Raw genomic sequence first — 19,346 nt, forward strand, 5'->3', positions numbered from 1 at the left:
GTGGTAATTGCTGTGATCAACATCCACTGCCTATTTGGCCTGCACTACTGACTACTACTGCCGTGTTCCACATCTCCGGGTAATCGCTGTGATCAACTTCTACTATCTACCTGGCCTGCACCAATGACTACTGCCGCTGTGTTCCACATCTCCGTGGTAAGCCGTGCTTCATCACTGCTTTGTGTCTGGACTTTGCTAATTGCTGTACATCAGTTCCACTACTGTGGTAATCGTTATGATCAACGCCCGCCATTCATTTGTCTGATCTGCTGATTGCTGCTGTTTCGTTCCATGTCCCGGTGGTAAGCTGTGACTCATCGATGCTGTATGTTTCTGAACTTTGCTGTTCTCTGTGCACCAACTCCACTATTTGTGGTAATCACTGTGATGAACACCCGCTACCTATTCAGCCTGCATTATTGACTACTGCTGCCTTGTTCCAAAATCCTGTGGTGAGCTGTGGTCCATATATATACATATCAGATTCTGCTGACCTCAGTATATTTGTTTCACTTATCTGTGGGAACTACACTTGCTATCTACACTATCAACATCATCTATGCTGGCTCATTTACATCTTTATACTGAGCTGTGATTCAACGCTGCTGCATTTGGATTTCATTGAACTGTTCATCTCCAGTTCTTCATTGAACTTTGTATTATATTCCACTCCTCAATGGTATAGTGGTGACTTGTTATTGGCCTTCAGTCTGCATTATTGAATTTCATTGATGGTTCCTATTCTCTGTATATTATCATTATCATCTGCAGTTTACTCAATCTTCAATGAACATGTATTATATTTTACAATAAAGTGGTAATCGTTATTATCACCATTGGATGTTCGAATTGGATTTCTTCTGTTAAGTCATTCTCCATCTGTCTCTCTGGGAACTTCTCTAGAGGGTCGCGACCTGCAGGGTGGAAGCCGCTGAAGCCCAAATTCCCTTGCCGGAGTCTCTGGTGAATACCTTCCACCTTGTTAGACTCTGCGCCTCTAGGGAAGTCTAGCTAATACCTATAGAGACAACAGGATTTCACTCATCTATTCATGAGCTAACCTGACAGCAGGATTTGATGAAGCATAAGGTGTTTATGGCTTAGAGAATACAAATAAATAGTACGAACCAAATATAGTTGAAACTGCACAGGGATTTCTGATAAGGCTGAATTCTGGTTGCAAAGAATACTGCAGACACAGGTAGAAGGTAAGTGTAGAGAGATCTGGAAAAGTGGAGTTAGCAGAAAAATGTGATGGTCCGAGGTAACAAGAGCAGCAGGAGAACAAAAACATAGGAAGGACAACAATGACCAGCACAGGAGAGGGAGAGAGGCAGGTATAAGTAGGAAACACCCAGGTGCAGGAGATAGTGACACAGGTTAACCCCTAGTAATAACAAAGGAAAAGGCACAATAGCAGCACCTCTGGTGAACAGAGGTACTTCCAGATAAACATACAAAACAAGTCCAAGGTCCAGAAGGCAGGAGGCTGCAGGCAAATGCTGACACCATGGGGGGTATTCAATTGACCGCAAGTTTTTTGTCCTGCAACATTAAAAAAAATCACACGTGGATTTTTAACTGCTATAGCGACCGTTTTTAGTTAACGCAGCGTGAAAACTCGTGCAATTCAATTGAAAAAGAGGGAATGCTGCCCCCGCGCATTAATCATTGTGTTTGCGAGTTTTTAGGGGAGTGAAGGGGGACATTTTCATACATTAGATTGCATTACACAACCATTCTATTTGATACATTACATTACATTACAGTACTTTCTTTAGCATATTTTTTTATTTAACTATTTTTGTAATATAGAATCATCTATACCATGTCAAAACACATTAGTACATACATATTTGTACCAAAAACATACATAAATATAGTTAATTAGTGATTTTTATTTTTTACTTTTTTTATGGGGTTTTTTTTTCATTATTTTTTCACAAGAAAATCAACTTTTACATGTTAGGCATTACTGATAAACATTAGTTTATCTTTTTTTCATTATTACATGATTTTAAATAATTTTCTTAGGCTTTTTAGGCACCCAAAGAGGTGCGAGATAAAACAGCATATTGGTCCATTAAAAAACAATTAAATAGCTTTTAACGCGGCTGCCTCTCACACACCCTATACTTTCAATAGACCTTCTACTGGAGCGTGAGAGGACTGTTTCATGCAAAAAAAGGCCGCTCGAAAATGATAAAAAAAACAGCGTTAAAATGACTTAACGCGGTCTTAAAAAATATCTTGCGGTCAATTGAAGACCCCCCATGTATGCAGCGCACTCACAACACCCCCTTCATGAGCCAAACACAATAGTGTTCTCTTAACTATAATGTAAAGTCACATCACTAGATAGGGAAGCTGTTTCTTTTGCAATGGTCACCATTAATATCATAATAAATTAATTTTGATGAGAGGTCCTTCTAATTGTCAAAATTATTCAGTAATGCCATGTGATATTGTAAAAAATCGTTTTGAGATGCTTAAGTAAATTTTGACATAATCCCAAAAGCATTGATAAGTAATACTTTAGTAACTCCATCTATAAAGGCTTTAGACGCTGATCTCTCGCATCATTTCCTGATTTCATTCAGTTGAGCCCTGTCCCATGACAAACCCTTTCAGCTATTTAAACCTCACTCTGTGCAGTAACCACTTCCAGAGTGTCAGGTCTGCTTTTATGTTTCCTTGTTTTCTGCTGTTTAATAATTTCTGTGAATTTACTTTGTTTGCCTCTCAATTTGAACTTCTTCCTGTGACCCTGACTTTGGCTTGTCTCTTGTTTGGACACTATGCTTGTGACCTTGACCTTTGGCTTACTGAAATTGGTCGCTCGCTCCTAACATATTTTTCCAGCTAATCACGTCAGCTGGCTGATAGAGGGCCGCGACCTCCGGCTCCTGGCAGCAAAGTCCATACCACCTTGCGACAGTTCCTGGTGAAGTACGGGGGTCCGTTGGATTCCGTGCCTTGACTCAGTGTCAATCCTGACTGACTACCATGAATACTATTCCCCAGTTTGAAGCTTGACATTGAGTAAGTGCCGTTTTTACATTATTCTACTCATGCCTAAGCAATAGCAACTCTTGGTGGGCATATAAATAACTAACAACCACTAACTCACACCCCTCCTACTATGCTACCTCCTTTTAACTTCCAAGTTTTTGGCATGTTGGGAGAGGTAAAATAAGGTGCCACATGTGGAGAGCTATAAACCATGGCTATATTGTATGAACTCTAGCAATGCAACACTTATACATGACATGTGACTCAGATTGCAGTAGCCCCCTTTGTCATTATTATTCACACCTCCTAGTGACTGAATGTTTTATCCAGGGCACTAGGACCCAGATTAGACACACCAGGAATGGTTGCTTAGAAGCATAAGGCTGGTATGAGCTGAACAGTAGTGTGTTGTAAGAGAGTGACATCCAGGGACCTGGGACCACTGGCAATTTGTGGAATGGGTCTGTGGCCTGCTGCAACAAGAGCCAAAGTACATCATGAAAGAAAGTATATGAAGGATATGGGCAAATTTGAGGGAAAAATTACCTCAGAATGTGACTGCTCAGTCAGAGGGAATATACCTCATTACCTCATACTATAATGGTATTACTGTGAGACACAACAACTTGATCCAGTGTATCCAGAGACAGCCTGCTAAGAGCTGTGAGAACATAAGCAAGTAAGTGTCATAGTCCAAACAAGTGAGTGATGTTACCCCCGCAGAGGAGGGATGAGCAGGTATGAGAGAATACTAGCAATGATAGTGCAAAAGCAGAGGGAATAATCCAACTCCAGCAGAGGAGGGGTGATTTGTGGCTGGGAATGCACCAGATCCAAGTGAGTGATGGTACTCCCACAGAGAGTGGGTGAATCACTGCTGAGAGAGATTGAATGCACATTGACACACCACTTTACTGTATAAACATATGCATATAACCCTTAAGATCCATGCAAGAGGAAAAACAGAGCTGTATATATTTGCAACTATTTACAAATGTGCTGGAGTGAAGAAGGAGAGTAAATAAGTGTAAATAATGAGGATTGGGTTTTTTTGCACTATAGAGATAATCTGATTCCCAACTTACTACAACAACTATTGCACTGCACCATCACACAACAACACTTGAAAGGACTGAAATAAAAATAAGATCTGCTTATATTATAAACATGCACAATATAACTTACCTTATTATGACAAACATCACCAGTGCATTGCCCACTAAGCCAACAACAAAAACCATGGAGTAGACGGCAGTAATGATGACCGAGATTGTCGGAGAAATCGTTGTGTGGTTGCTCTCATGTGTAGGTGACACAGGATATTCGCTGACATTTTCATAGTCACCCCAGCCAATCACCAGGCTGGAGTTGGGAAAGCAGCTGGAGGTGCAGACAGGTACACAACTTGGGGAACATGTAGATCCCATTGGAGGTCTCTTAGGGTCAATCTCCGCCTCCCGAAAAATCTGCACTGGAGATTCCATCAGCGCTAAAGAACTGAAGGCCTGGAAAACACTGCACACACATAAACAAGCGTGAACTTATACCATTGTTATTTTTGAATAAGGGGGGAAAAAATCATGAAATAAAACTACATTAAACATATTTAAATAAATTTACATTTTACATTACTTTTTTTGTAATTGCAATCAAGTTGGAATGAACAGGAACGTAATTGATATGTATAATGAGTCATTACATAGCAAGGCATTATTCTCAGGCTAGTTACATCATTAAGGAAGTGGCAGGAAGTCACAAAAAATAATTTTGGTCATGAGTGTGAGTGTTATAACCCTGGCCCTTAACCAGGGTTAGGATTGCATTTTGCTTTGAATCTTTGGTAATTCTCAAAATGTTGTAAACAGAATGGCTATTAGCATAGTGAATAATCTAATACTTTAATAAAACTGTTATTGTTATCATTGTTCAATAAAGGATTGAAAAGAAAGGCATGGACTGGTGTAGCAAGTTGAAAATAAGTACCATCACAAGTAGGGTGTCCCTTTACACTTGATAAAAAAAAAGTTTCAAGAATATTTCCATAATTTAATAAGATATGTAATACAGCTAATATCTGCGTTTTGGTTTATTATTGTGACCCCAGAAATACATTTTGCAGGCACGCATGTGGATTCCAGTAACAGATATTTATGACTGTGAATTGTTTCAAAATGTGGTTGTACTGGGGAAAGAGAATCTTGCAGTGATATCACTACATTGTGTGTAGTGATAGATTGAGTCATTACATTTGCAGAGAAGGTGACACAAAATACAATTTAAAGTGGGAGAGGGCAGACCAGACAGTCTCAAGGCTGTCTAGCAGTGTCTGTTACCCAGAGCAACTGAGCAATACAATATTACTCCACAGCATACGTAGTAATACGAATATGTGCGGCACCGAGCTCCTTCTAATCATTAAGTAAGAGTGATCGCAGCTGTAACACTACCAAATCATGATAGAAGATATTAAGATAATGGGTAAACAACAGCACTGAAAACTCAATTACTAACTTTTGACAAATTAAATAGGTTTTTAATTATGGCACAAATATCATACATATAAAAATATAAAAATCAGCTCATTTAGGCCAATGTATTTATTAACCATCTAAATATGGAAATGGATAAATAAAGCTAGAAATTAATAAAAACTGCAATAGGTAGATTTGAAGTGATTTTATCAGCATAGTATAAAGCAGAGTCTGTACTAATTTTCATATGCAGTCTTCTGTGTGTAATAACGCATCCAATCACTTTGAAGCAATCAGTTTAACGATTTCAGCACCTTCAGCCACTTGTGTCAGCAGCAGTTATGGGCTTGACTCTGTTCCAGATAATAGCTGCTAACAATTAGTTCTCATTCAGATGAAGTCACAGACAGCATAAAGAGGATATATTTAGCCCACGGTGGCCACTGGGATGTACGGTTTCTCCTAGTATTGTTTGCAGTCACATAACAAATAGATATATATTGCTCCCCAGAGAAACAAACTTCTGACACGTTTCACCTGGCTCAGACGGACTATTTCAAAGATAACGGTTTCACTCTGTTTCTTGTTTAAATGGGAGTAAAATAATCCACACCTCCAGTTTAATTTACTCAGATTCATGTGTGATAAATTAAACATCTGACACAAAATGATCTGGTCTTAAACAAATCTAAATCTATTATGACAATAATAATAATATAAATTAAAATTATTTAAATTAATAAATTTAAATAAATCTAAATAAATAATTCTTCAAAAGCCGTTAGTAACACCCCGATCACAAATAGTTCAGAGGACGAGCATAAAAATAGACTTGCCCCAAAACTCTTGTGTATATCATCCAAACCTAATAATCCTCCACTAAACTAATGCAGTTTACTGCTGAACTGGATGCATTATTACACAGAGAGGACTGCATTTGAATATTAATACGGAACTGCTTTATACCATACTTGGCAACTCTCCCAGAATGTCCGGGAGACTCCCGCATTTTGCGAGAGTCTCCCGGACTCCCGGGTGAGTGTGGCAATCTCCCGAATTCTGCCCACTTCACTAGGAAGTGGGCAGAATTAGGTCGCAAACGCCGCTATTCCTGGTGAAACGCGCAATTTGGCCCCGCCCCCCTCTGTCAAAGTCACAGGGGGTGGGGCCAAAACGCCGCCATTTTGGCGCCACGCCCCCCTCACGCCCACCTCCACTGGCAGGCTCCCGGAAGAAAGCTGAAGAAAGTTGGTAAGTATGCTTTATACTATGCTGATAGTCATTTAAAATAGACCTCTTGCAGTTTGACTAAATACTTCTATTGACTCCTATTAAATAATATTAACAGCTCAATTGACATTCACATACATGCGCCTAAATGACTTCACATACATGCGCCTAAATGAGTTGTTTTTTTATGTTTTATATGTATGTTATTATTTCTACCATAGTTAGAAAACTAGTTTTTCAAAAGGTAACAATTGAGTGCTCAGAACTGTTTTTCTCAATATTTATATATCCACAGCATACCTCCCAACTTTTTAAACTGGGAAATTGGGACAGCATGCATGTTCGAGAAGGGGTATGGTCAGGCATCACAGGAGATGTCCATCACTTGTCAAAGCACTGGGCTGCATCCAGCCCCCTTCCTCTCTCCTAAAAATACTGCTTCAATGCCGAGCACACCAAAAGGCAGGTACACACAGCCAGGGGCAGACCTAGGTTTTGATGGGGGGCAGTTTAGCGCCCTGCCCCGTTTGACTTTCTGACAGCCGCACAATACTTTCATATGCCTGTCAGCAGAGACCAGGCAGATTATGCTGCCTGGTCGCTCAGATTGTGTTTAAAACACAATCAGAGTGGCTGGGCAGGATCTCTGCCAACGGGTATTGTGCGGTTATCAAAAAAGGGGCGGTAACTCAAAAGCACGCATCTGCTGGGGGGTAGGTCGTCCTGACTGCTTCCTTCCTTAATCCGCCAGCGCACACTGCATCTGTTCACTGCTGCTGTACTGTGTGGAATGGGACATACACCCCAACTTTCCCCAGTGGGAACAGCAGGACAAAGCCCTCAAATCGGGATTGTCCCTTATAAATTAGGACAGTTGGGAGGAATGCCACATGAAGCCAGTCATGGCTGGATCTTTCAAAATTAAACTAACTTACACCATGTTACATTGGTAAATATGTATGTTGTTGTCTAATATAAGCCTGTTAGCACCATTTAAATTTAGGATTATTGACTTTTTATTATTTATTATTGTGTTCAGATTGCCCTCACTCTTAGGATTTGAAAGTGAGACAAATTGTAATTTGCATATGATAAGATCTCGGATTTTGAGAAAGTTGCCGTCAGCCCAGGCTTCTGACTTTCTGGGAACTGTAGCCTGGCTCACCACGAGAAGCCCATGCACAGGTCACATGGTATTACTGGACTAGTTAGTGAGTGGTAAATGCTGGACTCTTCAGAAACAGACATTTGGGACTAGATTTACTAAGCTGCGGGTTTGAAAAAGTGGGGATGTTGCCTATAGCAACCAATCAGAGTCTAGCTGTCATTTTGTAGAAGGTACTAAATAAATGAAAGCTAGAATCCCCACTTTTTCAAACCCGCAGCTTAGTAAATCTAGCCCTTGATGTCACTGGTTGCCAGAGATATGTAGGGAACCTTGCTTAGCAGCAGAACAGTCATAAGACACCATTTGCCAACACATGTACAGGCCACAGTTCCACTTTTGAAAAGTGCCCCTGTTTATATGCATCGAATGATAGTTTGAGAGATTGCAATCTGTCAGAGAACTGTACAAGTTATACTGTCTCATTAAAGGTCTGCTGCCTCCTATCATTTTCTCTCCACCCACTTAACTGATCTTCCCGGTTTTCTGATAAAATATGGTTTATTGTAGTCTGCTGTATGTCTTAGGTCATACTGTATAAGAAGCAGTGGGACTGACTTTGTGGTGTCCCATCTATATATATGAAAAAATATATATTTTTTATTACATTGGTATATGCATGGATACAAATATATTTTTTAATATAATATGCATCTGCAAACGAAGACATATAAAGTCCAAGTTGGTTTGTTTGGTGAAAAGTCTTTGTGGCTAACAATAAAGTTGGGAATGTTGTTAATGCACAATATATATGCCCTTTGATGATCATTCAGGGCCTCATTTAGAGTGGGATGCGAAGTCAATTTCAGGCGCATTGTGCACATTTCCACTGACGCGCATGCGCAGTAAGCATTAGTTCCATCTGCTTTTCAGACGCAGTCTACACTTGCGACAGCTCGCGTATCCGTATGAGGCAAAGGGTGGAGTTATGTAGGCGTGACCATGAATAATTTAGATAATATGGGCACCCACCCGCAAAAACAACCCTAAGCGGATCAAGACGGAACACACGTCAAAAAAAAATGAAAAAGTGTGGCATTAATTAGGTGGTGCAAGTGGTTAACTAGCTGCGGGAACTGGACACAACTCTGTAGGGTATTACGAGTGGGATGCAACTGGGGTTGCATGCCACTCGTAATATCCTACCAAGCTGCGGCACACTCCCACACCTGCTCTTGCATAGGCATGTACGTCTTAGACGCACATTGCGCCCGACTCTAAATGAGGCCCTTAGATATCATATATAGCAAAATTAAATATTATTTTTGAATGTGTATGCTATAAGAGTAGGAGCACACTTTTTTTGTGAACTATGTTGGTGCTATGCCATGAATTTGCTGAACAAATGGGTGCACTCACGCACAAATAGACACATGACATAACAAAAGATAGAAACTGGCATTTGCTCTGTGCTTCTGTTTCTGAGTAAACCAAAGGGTGACTACTTCAAGGTCACAAATCTGAATCAGGCTCTTCAGACAATCGCATTTAAATAAGGGTTTTCAGCAAGTTTCTTAGGATTGTGTAGAATGTTGAGCATCCTTGTCAGCTGAGGTACTCATCTAAGTCATTTTTATTCCCTTACAGTCTTGACTCACTTTTTTGACAGCTTTACTTACTTAATAAAAAGATTGGGAACACATTCTGGACATTATGAGCCTATTTATCTCCTTTCTTTCATGAGAAGGTGCTTGAATTGATAACAGCACAATAGACAGCAGTATGTCTTGGGCAGCAAAGTTTTATGAGGAATATATTTTGTAGGTGCAACTCAGTCAGCTACTGTGATGCATTATATAGGAACTTATAATGATATAGTCAATAGCTAGTGCTGTAATTACATTTACTGAGTACTTGATGCATTGCTGCAAGTGAAATGAATAAGATGCCTCTGAAAAATATGTTTTTCCCTGGGAAGATAGAAACCAGAAATGAATGACCTTTTTTTTAAATATAACATTTGAGCAATCACTTAGTATTTTTATAATGTAAAAAATTAAGCAAGGACATGAAAGTTTACTAAAGTGTAATTCCCTACAAGAACAATGCTTTATGTTTCTACATATTTTGTGCAAATTTGCACAATTTTATACACCACATGTTGAGATTACACGTGTGAATGGTGTCTTCTGCAGGGCTGTAACATTTTGCACGTTTTGGAGAGTTGTGTAGACTAAATGCAGACTAGGGGCTAGATTTACTAAGCTGCGGGTTTGGAAAAATGGGGATGTTGCCTATAGCAACCAATCAGATTCTAGCTGTCATTTATTTAGTACTTTCTACAAAATGACAGCTAGAATTTGATTGGTCGCTATAGGCAACATCCCCACTTTTTCAAACCCGCAGCTTAGTAAATATACCCCTAGGTATCCATATGAGCCCTACTTTACACCCACACAGTTATTTAAATGAGATTCTATGTATGGTGAGAGCACATTTTGGGAACATTACTGGTTTCTGGACACATACGGAAGACTGGACCTTAAATTTACATTTTCACCTTTTCCACCTAGTGTATTTCCAACCAGACCCACTAACCTACAACTACCATGATTTATGTCATACAGCTGCTCCCACCAAAAAAAATAAATATTTTTAAACTATGTAGCGTCAGGGTAATTGTCATAATGGGCAGACTGTAGTCGTTCCATCAATATCCACTGCTTAGTTGTTCAACCACTTCATTAAACAAATGGGCTTTCAGCAAATTCTTCTGCTGCAGGCCCAATACAAATACGTTTCAGGAGACAGCTATATTGCACAAAAAATGGAAACAACAGAGTAGGAATTTGTACCTGTGGGTTAAGGACGGAGTTGTGTAAAATCCCATCTAACACAAAAGATCCCATTTAAAGGTCTTGCCTTTGTGTCTGGAGCACATACATTGAAGCATATCATTTATTGAAAATGTAAGTAGAGGGATATCTAGAAAAAAATCAGCTACTGGGACTATGAAGACATAGCTGAAGCCCTGACAGACACATAGAAGGGCCTTGGTAAAGGTCCAAAATTGCTGAATGTTGTGTCACTATAGGTCTTCCTGGCATGCCTCTATTTGTATTGGGAAGAAAAGACAGAAGAATGCTACGGGGCATTTCGGGATGTCTGATTAGTTCTACAAACACACTTTTATTGGTATATATTAAAAAGAGATTGAATCACTGGTTACAAAAAAGTAACAAAATAAATAAAAACAATCAGTCAAAGTTGTAGTGATCAAAACGAACGCTGACGTGCGATTCGCTAGGTACTTGGCTTTGAGAAACCATACCCAGCGAAACGCGCATCGTGGAATGCTTTGATCATCTCTAACCTTACCAGCTTCTAAAATCTGATGACCACAGTTAGTTTCTGTTGAGGCAGACAGCACTTCACTGACTCCCCATGTGGACCCATGATTATTCTGGCCACTAGATAGCTTTATTTAGGCATTCTCATTTATATTCGACATCTATGGCCATTAGACAGTCTCATAATAGGCAGCTAGCAATTCACTTTATCAACCTGCTGCCTTTCCTTTCTGGTGCACTGAGTAATCTCTCATATAACGTGTGAGAGACTCTGTCTCTAATGATAATATTCTTGACTACTATTCCTGCAACCAGAAGGAATATTGCTACTAATATCCCAATAAGTTGTGGGTCAATTATTATAACTACCTCAGTTCAGGGTAAGCTGTATTGCTTTCATAAAAACACTTCCTGATACTTTAAAAAACAGAAAAAAAACAGTCTTACTTTTTATTATTTTTTGATAGATTATATTTGATTACATAATTATTATCTCCCCTCTATATAAAGAGAGTAATTAAAGGAGGAAGAAATGAATAAGACACAAATCAAAGTGTTTATTCTCTGAATAAAATATGAGATGGCAAAGCAATTGCAGTACTCTCTGCAATCACAGTACACTTTGATCACTACAACTTTTTACTAATTGTTTTTAATTATTTTGCTACTTTTTTGAAACCAGTGATTCAGTCTCTTTAATGTATACCAATAAAATTTGTGTTTTTAGAACTAATCAGACATCACAGAATGCCTCGAAACATACTTCTGTCTTCTCTTCCCAATACATGCACTTATTCTAAGTATTTGGGTGCACGCTTCAGATTAATATTAGAATTCTGAACTAGATTAGATAATCAACTTATTAGGGGATGTCCAGTTATTGATAACGTAATATAGAAACTTGGTGCAGTTATATCCTTTATTTTGGTGATGCCACTGTTTGGTTGTATCTGTTATTCTCAGAGTCTTGTGAACTTATCATATCATCATCATCTATTTATTTATATAGCACCACTAATTCCACAGCGCTGTACAGAGAACTCACCCACATCATGCCCTGCTCCATTGGAGCTTACAATCTAAATCCCCTAACATACACATACATACACACACACCGAGAGAGACTAGAGGCAATTTAATAGCAACCAATTAACCTATCAGTATGTTATTGGAGTGTGGGAGAAAACCCACACAAACACAGGGAGAACATACAAACTCGACACAGATAAGGCCATGGTCGGGAATCAAACCCATGACCCCAGTGCTGTGAGGTAGCCAGTAAGCCACTGTGCTCCCCACAGATGTGTATAACTGCCTGATGTGTGTAACTGTCTCATGTATGTAACAGCCTGATTTGTGAAACTGCCTGATGTGTATAACTGCCTCATGTATGCAACTGCTTGATGTGTGTAACTGCTTGATGTGTGTAACTGCCTGATGTGTATAACTGACTGATGTTTGTAACTGCCTGATGTGTAAAACTGCCTGATGTGTAAAACTGCATGATGTATGTAACTGTCTGATGTGTATAACTGCCTGATGTATGTAACTGCATGATGTGTATATCTGCCTGATGTATGTAACTGCCTGATGTATGTAACTGCCTGATGTATGTAACTGCCTGATGTGTATAACCAGGGCCTGATCAACCACTAGGCTGACCAGGCTGCAGTCTGGGGCGCTGGGTCCCGGGGGGCGCGGCACTGTGGGTATTTTTTTTTTTAAAAAAAACTAATTTATTTTTTTATTCTTTTTTTTAAAAAATTTTTCTTTTTTTTTCTTCATTCATTTTTTTTTTCGGGGGGGGGGAGGGGGGGGTCGCCGCTGGGGATCGCCGCGGGGGGGTGGGTCGCCACGGGGGGGGGGTGGAGGGCTCGACGATCAAAAGCATTGGTGGTCAGTGGTTAGCAACACACAGCCAATCGCCAGGCTGCCAGGAAGCAGGACGTCTTCACTTCCTATCTGCTGATCTGAGGAGAGGAGCGACGCTGGCACAACTACAGGTAAGTGAAGGGGGGAACTGCCCTGCATATCTATAGGGAGGGGGGGAACTGCCCTGCATATCTATAGGGAGGGGGGGGGGGAACTGCCCTGCATATCTATAGGGAGGGGGGGGAACTGCCCTGCATATCTATAGGGAGGGGGGGGGAACTGCCCTGCATATCTATAGGGAGGGGGGGGAACTGCCCTGCATATCTATAAGGAGGGGGGGGAACTGCCCTGCATATCTATAGGGAGGGGCAGAACTGCCCTGCACATCTATGGGGAGGGGGAACTGCCCTGCATATCTATAGGAAGGGGGGGGGAACTACCCTGCATATCTATAGGGAGGGGGGGAACTGCCCTGCATATCTATAGGGAGGGGGGGGGGAAACTGCCCTGCATATCTATAGGGAGGGGGGGGGAACTGCCCTGCATATCTATAGGGAGGGGGGGAACTGCCCTGCATATCTATAGGGAGGGGGGGGAACTGCCCTGCATATCTATAAGGAGGGGGGGAACTGCCCTGCATATCTATAGGGAGGGGGAGAACTGCCCTGCATATCTATAGGGAGGGGGAACTGCCCTGCATATCTATAGAAAGGGGGGGGGGAACTACCCTGCATATCTATAGAAAGGGGGGGGAACTACTCTGCATATCTATAGGGAGGGGGGGAACTACCCTGCATATCTATAGGGAGGGGGGGGACTACCCTGCATATCTATAGGGAGGGAGAGGGGGGACTGTCATGCATATGTATAGGGAGGGAGAGGGGGACTGTCATACAAATCTATAGGGTGGGAGGGGGGGCTGCCATGAAAATCTATAGGGAGGTAGAGAGGTCGATATGTATGAAGGAGGGCAGAGAAGGGGGGCTGATATATGTGACTGGGGGAGTTTTGATGTGACGGGGGTGGGGGATAGCTAGCTAACAGAGTGGAGGTAAGGAAAATAGCTGCAAGGGGGGTGGATGCAGGGTGGGAGGTAAAGAAAATGGCTGCAGCAGGGGTTAAGGAAAATGGCTGTGCGGGGGGGGAGTTGTGGTTAAGGAAAATGGCTGCAGGGGGTATTTAAAAAATAGAGCAGCTTTGGGGGGCAGAATCTCATGATTGTGTGGTGGTCACATGGGTTGTCTCAGCAATCACTAGAATACTAAATATTAGTGAGATGGGGCTGGTAGAGGTTTGTATTTGATTGACAACAAATATTCAGATATTGCTTATATATGCCTGTCCAATGGGGTACTTTTAGCTGGCCATAATGGAGTTTTTTGTTTTAACTAAAGGGCCTAAGCATTCAGGGTTTGCATTATAATACATTTTTGCATTTTCAAAAAAGGACGCCAACTTTCCAGAAGCCAGCGAGAGGATAACAAAGTTGCAAGAGAGAAGAGCAAGGACAGGTAAGAGACAATGGCAAAATCTGTCTAAATTTGAATGCTGGAGAATACACCTGAACATTGATATTCAGGAGTGTTCCTATACACCTATATATTCGGAGGAGGGGGGGGGGGGGGCGTAGCTGCGGCCGTATTAGCCTAGGGCGGCCAGAACCCTTAATCAGGCCCTGTGTATAACTGCATGATGTATGTAACTGTCTGATGTGTATAACTGCCTGATGTATGTAACTACATGATGTGTATATCTGCCTGATGTATGTAACTGCCTGATGTATGTAACTGCCTGATGTGTATAACTGACTGATGTATGCAACTGCCTGATGTGTATAACTGCATGATGTATGTAACTGTCTGATGTATGTAACTACCTGATGTGTATAACTGACTAATGTGTATAACTGCCTGATGTATGTAACTGCATGATGTATGTAACTGCCTTATGTGTATAACTGTCTGATGTGTATAACTGCATGATGTATGTAACTGTCTGATGTATGTAACTACCTGATGTGTATAACTGTCTGATGTGTATAACTGCCTGATGTATGTATCTGACTGATGTGTATAACTGACTGATGTATGTAACTGCATGATGTGTATAACTGCATGATGTGTATAACTGTCTGATGTGTATAACTGACTGATGTATGTAACTGCATGATGTATGTAACTGTCTGATGTATGTAACTGCCTGATGTATGTAACTGCCTGATGTGTATAACTGCCTGATGTGTATAACTGTCTGATGTATGTAACTGACTGATGTATGTAACTGCATGATGTGTGTAACTGACTGATGTATGTAACTGCCTGATGTGTATAACTGCCTGATGTATGTAACTGTCTGATGTATGTAACTGCCTGATGTGTATAACTGACTAACGTGTATAACTACCTGATGTATGTAACTGCCTGATGTGTATAACTGCCTGATGTATGTAACTGTCTGATGTATGTAACTGCCTGATGTGTATAACTGACTAACGTGTATAACTACCTGATGTATGTAACTGCCTGATGTGTATAACTGCATGATGTGTATAACTGACTGATGTATGTAACTGCATGATGTGTATAACTGCATGATGTGTATAACTGCCTGATGTATGTAACTGCCTGATGTATGTAACTGCCTGATGTATATAACTGCCTGATGTGTATAACTGTCTGATGTATGTAACTGACTGATGTATGTAACTGCATGATGTGTGTAACTGACTGATGTATGTAACTGCATGATGTGTATAACTGCCTGATGTATGTAACTGTCTGATGTATGTAACTGCCTGATGTGTATAACTGCTTGATGTATGTATCTGACTGATGTGTATAACTGACTAATGTGTATAACTGACTGATGTGTATAACAAATTTTCATCAAGTTCCTGGTTTTCGTTACTATGTGCATTGTTTTTTTGTCATAATACATATTTGAGTGAACAAGTAATTAGTGAAGAATCTCTTAGTGACATTTCGCTAGTATGTCTTAATTGCTTTCATCTTTAATAATATCCTCAAATGTGTTTATGATGCGCTTGTTGCAGACTTGGTTTCCACCCTTTGCAGCATCTACCATTCATACCCCTACAGCTTTCCACTTGTCTAATAAAGTACAACTCTTTGGTACCTAAAGTAGCAAAAGTAGCTGAAACCGTATGTGCATTATGTCTGGGACTGCATTACTTGTATGAAAATAGGTAAAAACACACTATTCTATAATTCTTCTCATGAACATGTTGTCACCTTTACCCTGTGTAATCCCAATAGAAGAGAGAGAGATTTTTCTTTAAAAATGTTGCAAAAAGAATCTGTCATAACAATACAACCTAAAATTCACCATAGTACCCTAACAAATAAAAAATATTTTTTGCTTCCCTAAAACATTGCTAATACACATAAATTTATCTGTTCATTAACGCAGGAAGCAGATGTTACTTGTCAATAGAAAAGTGCTACTGAGCAATATTTTTTGCAATTTATTAATCACTCTAAGTCCCTAACTTACTATATTGTTGTCACCAATTGAGATTGATTTTTGGATTTAATGGTATAAAACTATAGGTCTTTAGTACATAGTAGCAGTCCAATTGAATTATTAATAGTATAACGCCTCAGGGATACAGTATTCATTTCTATGTCAAGGAATCTATTTAATTCATCTTTGCTCACTGCAACATCAAGGTCCTTCTATGTTTTAATCAATATAAAAATTCTATAATTACTGACATATTTCAATAATGCATCTTTGGCTTTGCCAATGATTACTGAATACAGTCCATTTTAGGATATCAGCCCATTGCACTGCGGCCTGCTGTGATGTTGTATCCTTTGTTACTGGAAAAATCCTTTTGTTTTTATTTGTTAAAAATCTGCAAAATATAGGATGCTTTTAAAGAAAACAGCCAGGTGCCACAGGCATGCCACAATTAAATCATTTTTCAGGGCTTATTAATGCCCTTCTTTAGATAAGTCTGAAGACTGGCATTAGTCATCACCAGAATGTTGTGGTGTCTCTTTGAAATAAAACGGGATAACATATCCCGTTTTATTTAAAAAAACAGACTCAAACCCCTACAATCTATTTTGTGCGCTGCGGCAAGATTGATTTCCCTTGCAAATCGTTATTCCTCTGTTGAATCACTCTGTATGTCTCTACACTGGTTGCCTGTTTTCTACCGAATCCAATATAAAATACTCTTACTAACCTACAAGGCCATCAACAAAGCTGCACCAACATACATCTCCTCTCTTGTCTCAAAATATCTCCCAACTCGGCAACTCCGTTCTGCACAAGATCTGCGTCTCTCATCCACCCTCATTACATCCTCCCATTCCCGATTACAGGACTTTTTCCGGGCTGCACCCACTCTATGGTATTCTCTCCCTCGCACAATAAGACTCTCCTCTAGTCTACAAGCTTTCAAGCGTTCTCTGAAAACCCACCTCTTCAGACAAGCTTATAATATTCCTCAACCACCCTCTTAACCTCACTACATTACCCTATTACCACCTGTTATACAAATACCCCTTGACCAACATTGTTGTGTGACAGGATCATTTAGCTTATGAGCCACTTTTACCTTTGCAGTCTGGCTGGGCCGACTGCAAATGTAGACTTAACCTCATGTGTCAAACTCCCATTGTCCAATAGATTGTAAGCTTGCGAGCAGGGCCTTCTCACCTCTTTGTCTGTTTTACCCAGTTTGTTTATTAGTTTACTATGTTTGTCCCCAATTGTAAAGCGCTATGGAATATGTTGGCACTATATAAATAAATGATGATGATGATGATATCATTTTCATCAATTGAATGGACTGGATTTCGTTATCTTATGCACTGACCACTTGCTGGGTCTTTAGAGAATAAATTTGTCTCAGAATTCAGAATTTCCCACCGAGTTCTTCACAGTTTTATAGAACTTTAATACTAACTGAAGAATATGTGTGAACATTGAGCATTTCATTAAGCACAAATGCTTCTATTTGTTCAGCTTAAACATAGATACATGATAACTATCTACATTTGGGTACTGTGCTCAGAAAATTCCCTTTGCACCTATTTTAGTAAAATTACAGGACCAGTGTGCAAGAACAAGGGGGTAGGGGGCGCAACACCCACATGCTAAATCCCCACCAATGATGTGGTGCATGTCGCGGGGAAGCACTGCAGGACTACACTGCCCATTGACAGAGAGCCGGTGCAATCAGGAAGGCGTTGGCTTCCTGCTCACTGCATGCAAATATGACGTCAGTATGCTGTCAGAACACAGGGATTGAAGAGCCGGCACAGAGGAGCAAGAAGAAGCTACATGACGAAGAAGAAGAAAAGAAGCTCAGGAGTGATCAGGTGACTAAATTACTGCAGGGGATGAGGATAAGATGGGGCTGGAGAGAACAGGAGGGAGGACTGGAGAGAATGGTGAAGGGGTCTGGAGAGAATAGAGGGAGATTCATGGAGCAGGGGGTTGGAGAGAAGGGGAGATTCTCTTTGGAGTACATAAATATATGATACATGCAATAAAAACATAATTGATATAAAAAATCAATCAGTAAAATATTCATTAGCAATACTAATTTCTATTAAATGTGGAGACAGTTTAAAGCCATAATTTGATTGTGAGGCTAGTGGGAATTTAAATAATATAATGTCGGCTCTGATGGTAGGTGAAATCAGTCTGTTTGTTAAATATGTAGGTTATTCATTTAATGTTGGGTTTGGTTAGGAGGCATATGTCTGTGTATTAAATGGGGAAACTATTAATTTCATTATGATTAATGATGAGTGGTGAGTGGGGAAATAGGTCTTTTAATTAAATGGGAATGTTATTAATTTAATGTCTGGGCTGATGGGGGGGGATTTCTGATTGTTAAATGGGAATGCTGTTAATTTAATGTCAGACTGGTTAGGGTGAAGGAGGCATAATTGTTAAACGTGGGTGCTATTAATTTAATGTCTGGGCTATATAGAGGGAAACAAGCATTAAACGTAAATGCTATTAATTAAATTCTGGAGCTGACTGGGTGGAAGGAAGCCTTTTTATAAAACAAAAAAGTAACTGATTTAATGTCTGTCTGGTTGTTGGGAGGTAGGCCTAGATTCTTCAGTCACTGCTCAACTTTCCAGTAGGTGGATTGTAACAATATTTTTTCCAAACAGGGACCCAACATTCCAGGAACCAGCCAAGCAGCAACAGAGCATAAGACACTAGCAGGCAGAAGACACTGGTGATGCGTAACCACTGAGAGGCATCATCTATTCCCTTCCCACAAAGGTATTTTGGAGGGACGGGACGCCAGTG

General features: G+C 40.2%; 1 protein-coding gene across 1 annotated transcript in view; it reads right to left on the minus strand.

Moving 5' to 3' along the window:
* The window catches only part of OPRK1 (opioid receptor kappa 1), a 72,729-nt gene that overhangs the window by 34,617 nt on the left and 18,766 nt on the right, over positions 1-19,346 (minus strand). Inside the window, exon 2 of the mRNA XM_075211363.1 lies at positions 4,198-4,527. Within this exon, the coding sequence (XP_075067464.1) occupies positions 4,198-4,496 (299 nt within the window). The 5' untranslated portion in view covers positions 4,497-4,527. The remainder of the gene's footprint in view (positions 1-4,197; positions 4,528-19,346) is intronic.

The sequence above is a fragment of the Mixophyes fleayi genome, chromosome 5, assembly GCF_038048845.1.
Source record: "Mixophyes fleayi isolate aMixFle1 chromosome 5, aMixFle1.hap1, whole genome shotgun sequence".
Classification (NCBI taxonomy): Eukaryota; Metazoa; Chordata; class Amphibia; order Anura; family Limnodynastidae; genus Mixophyes; species Mixophyes fleayi.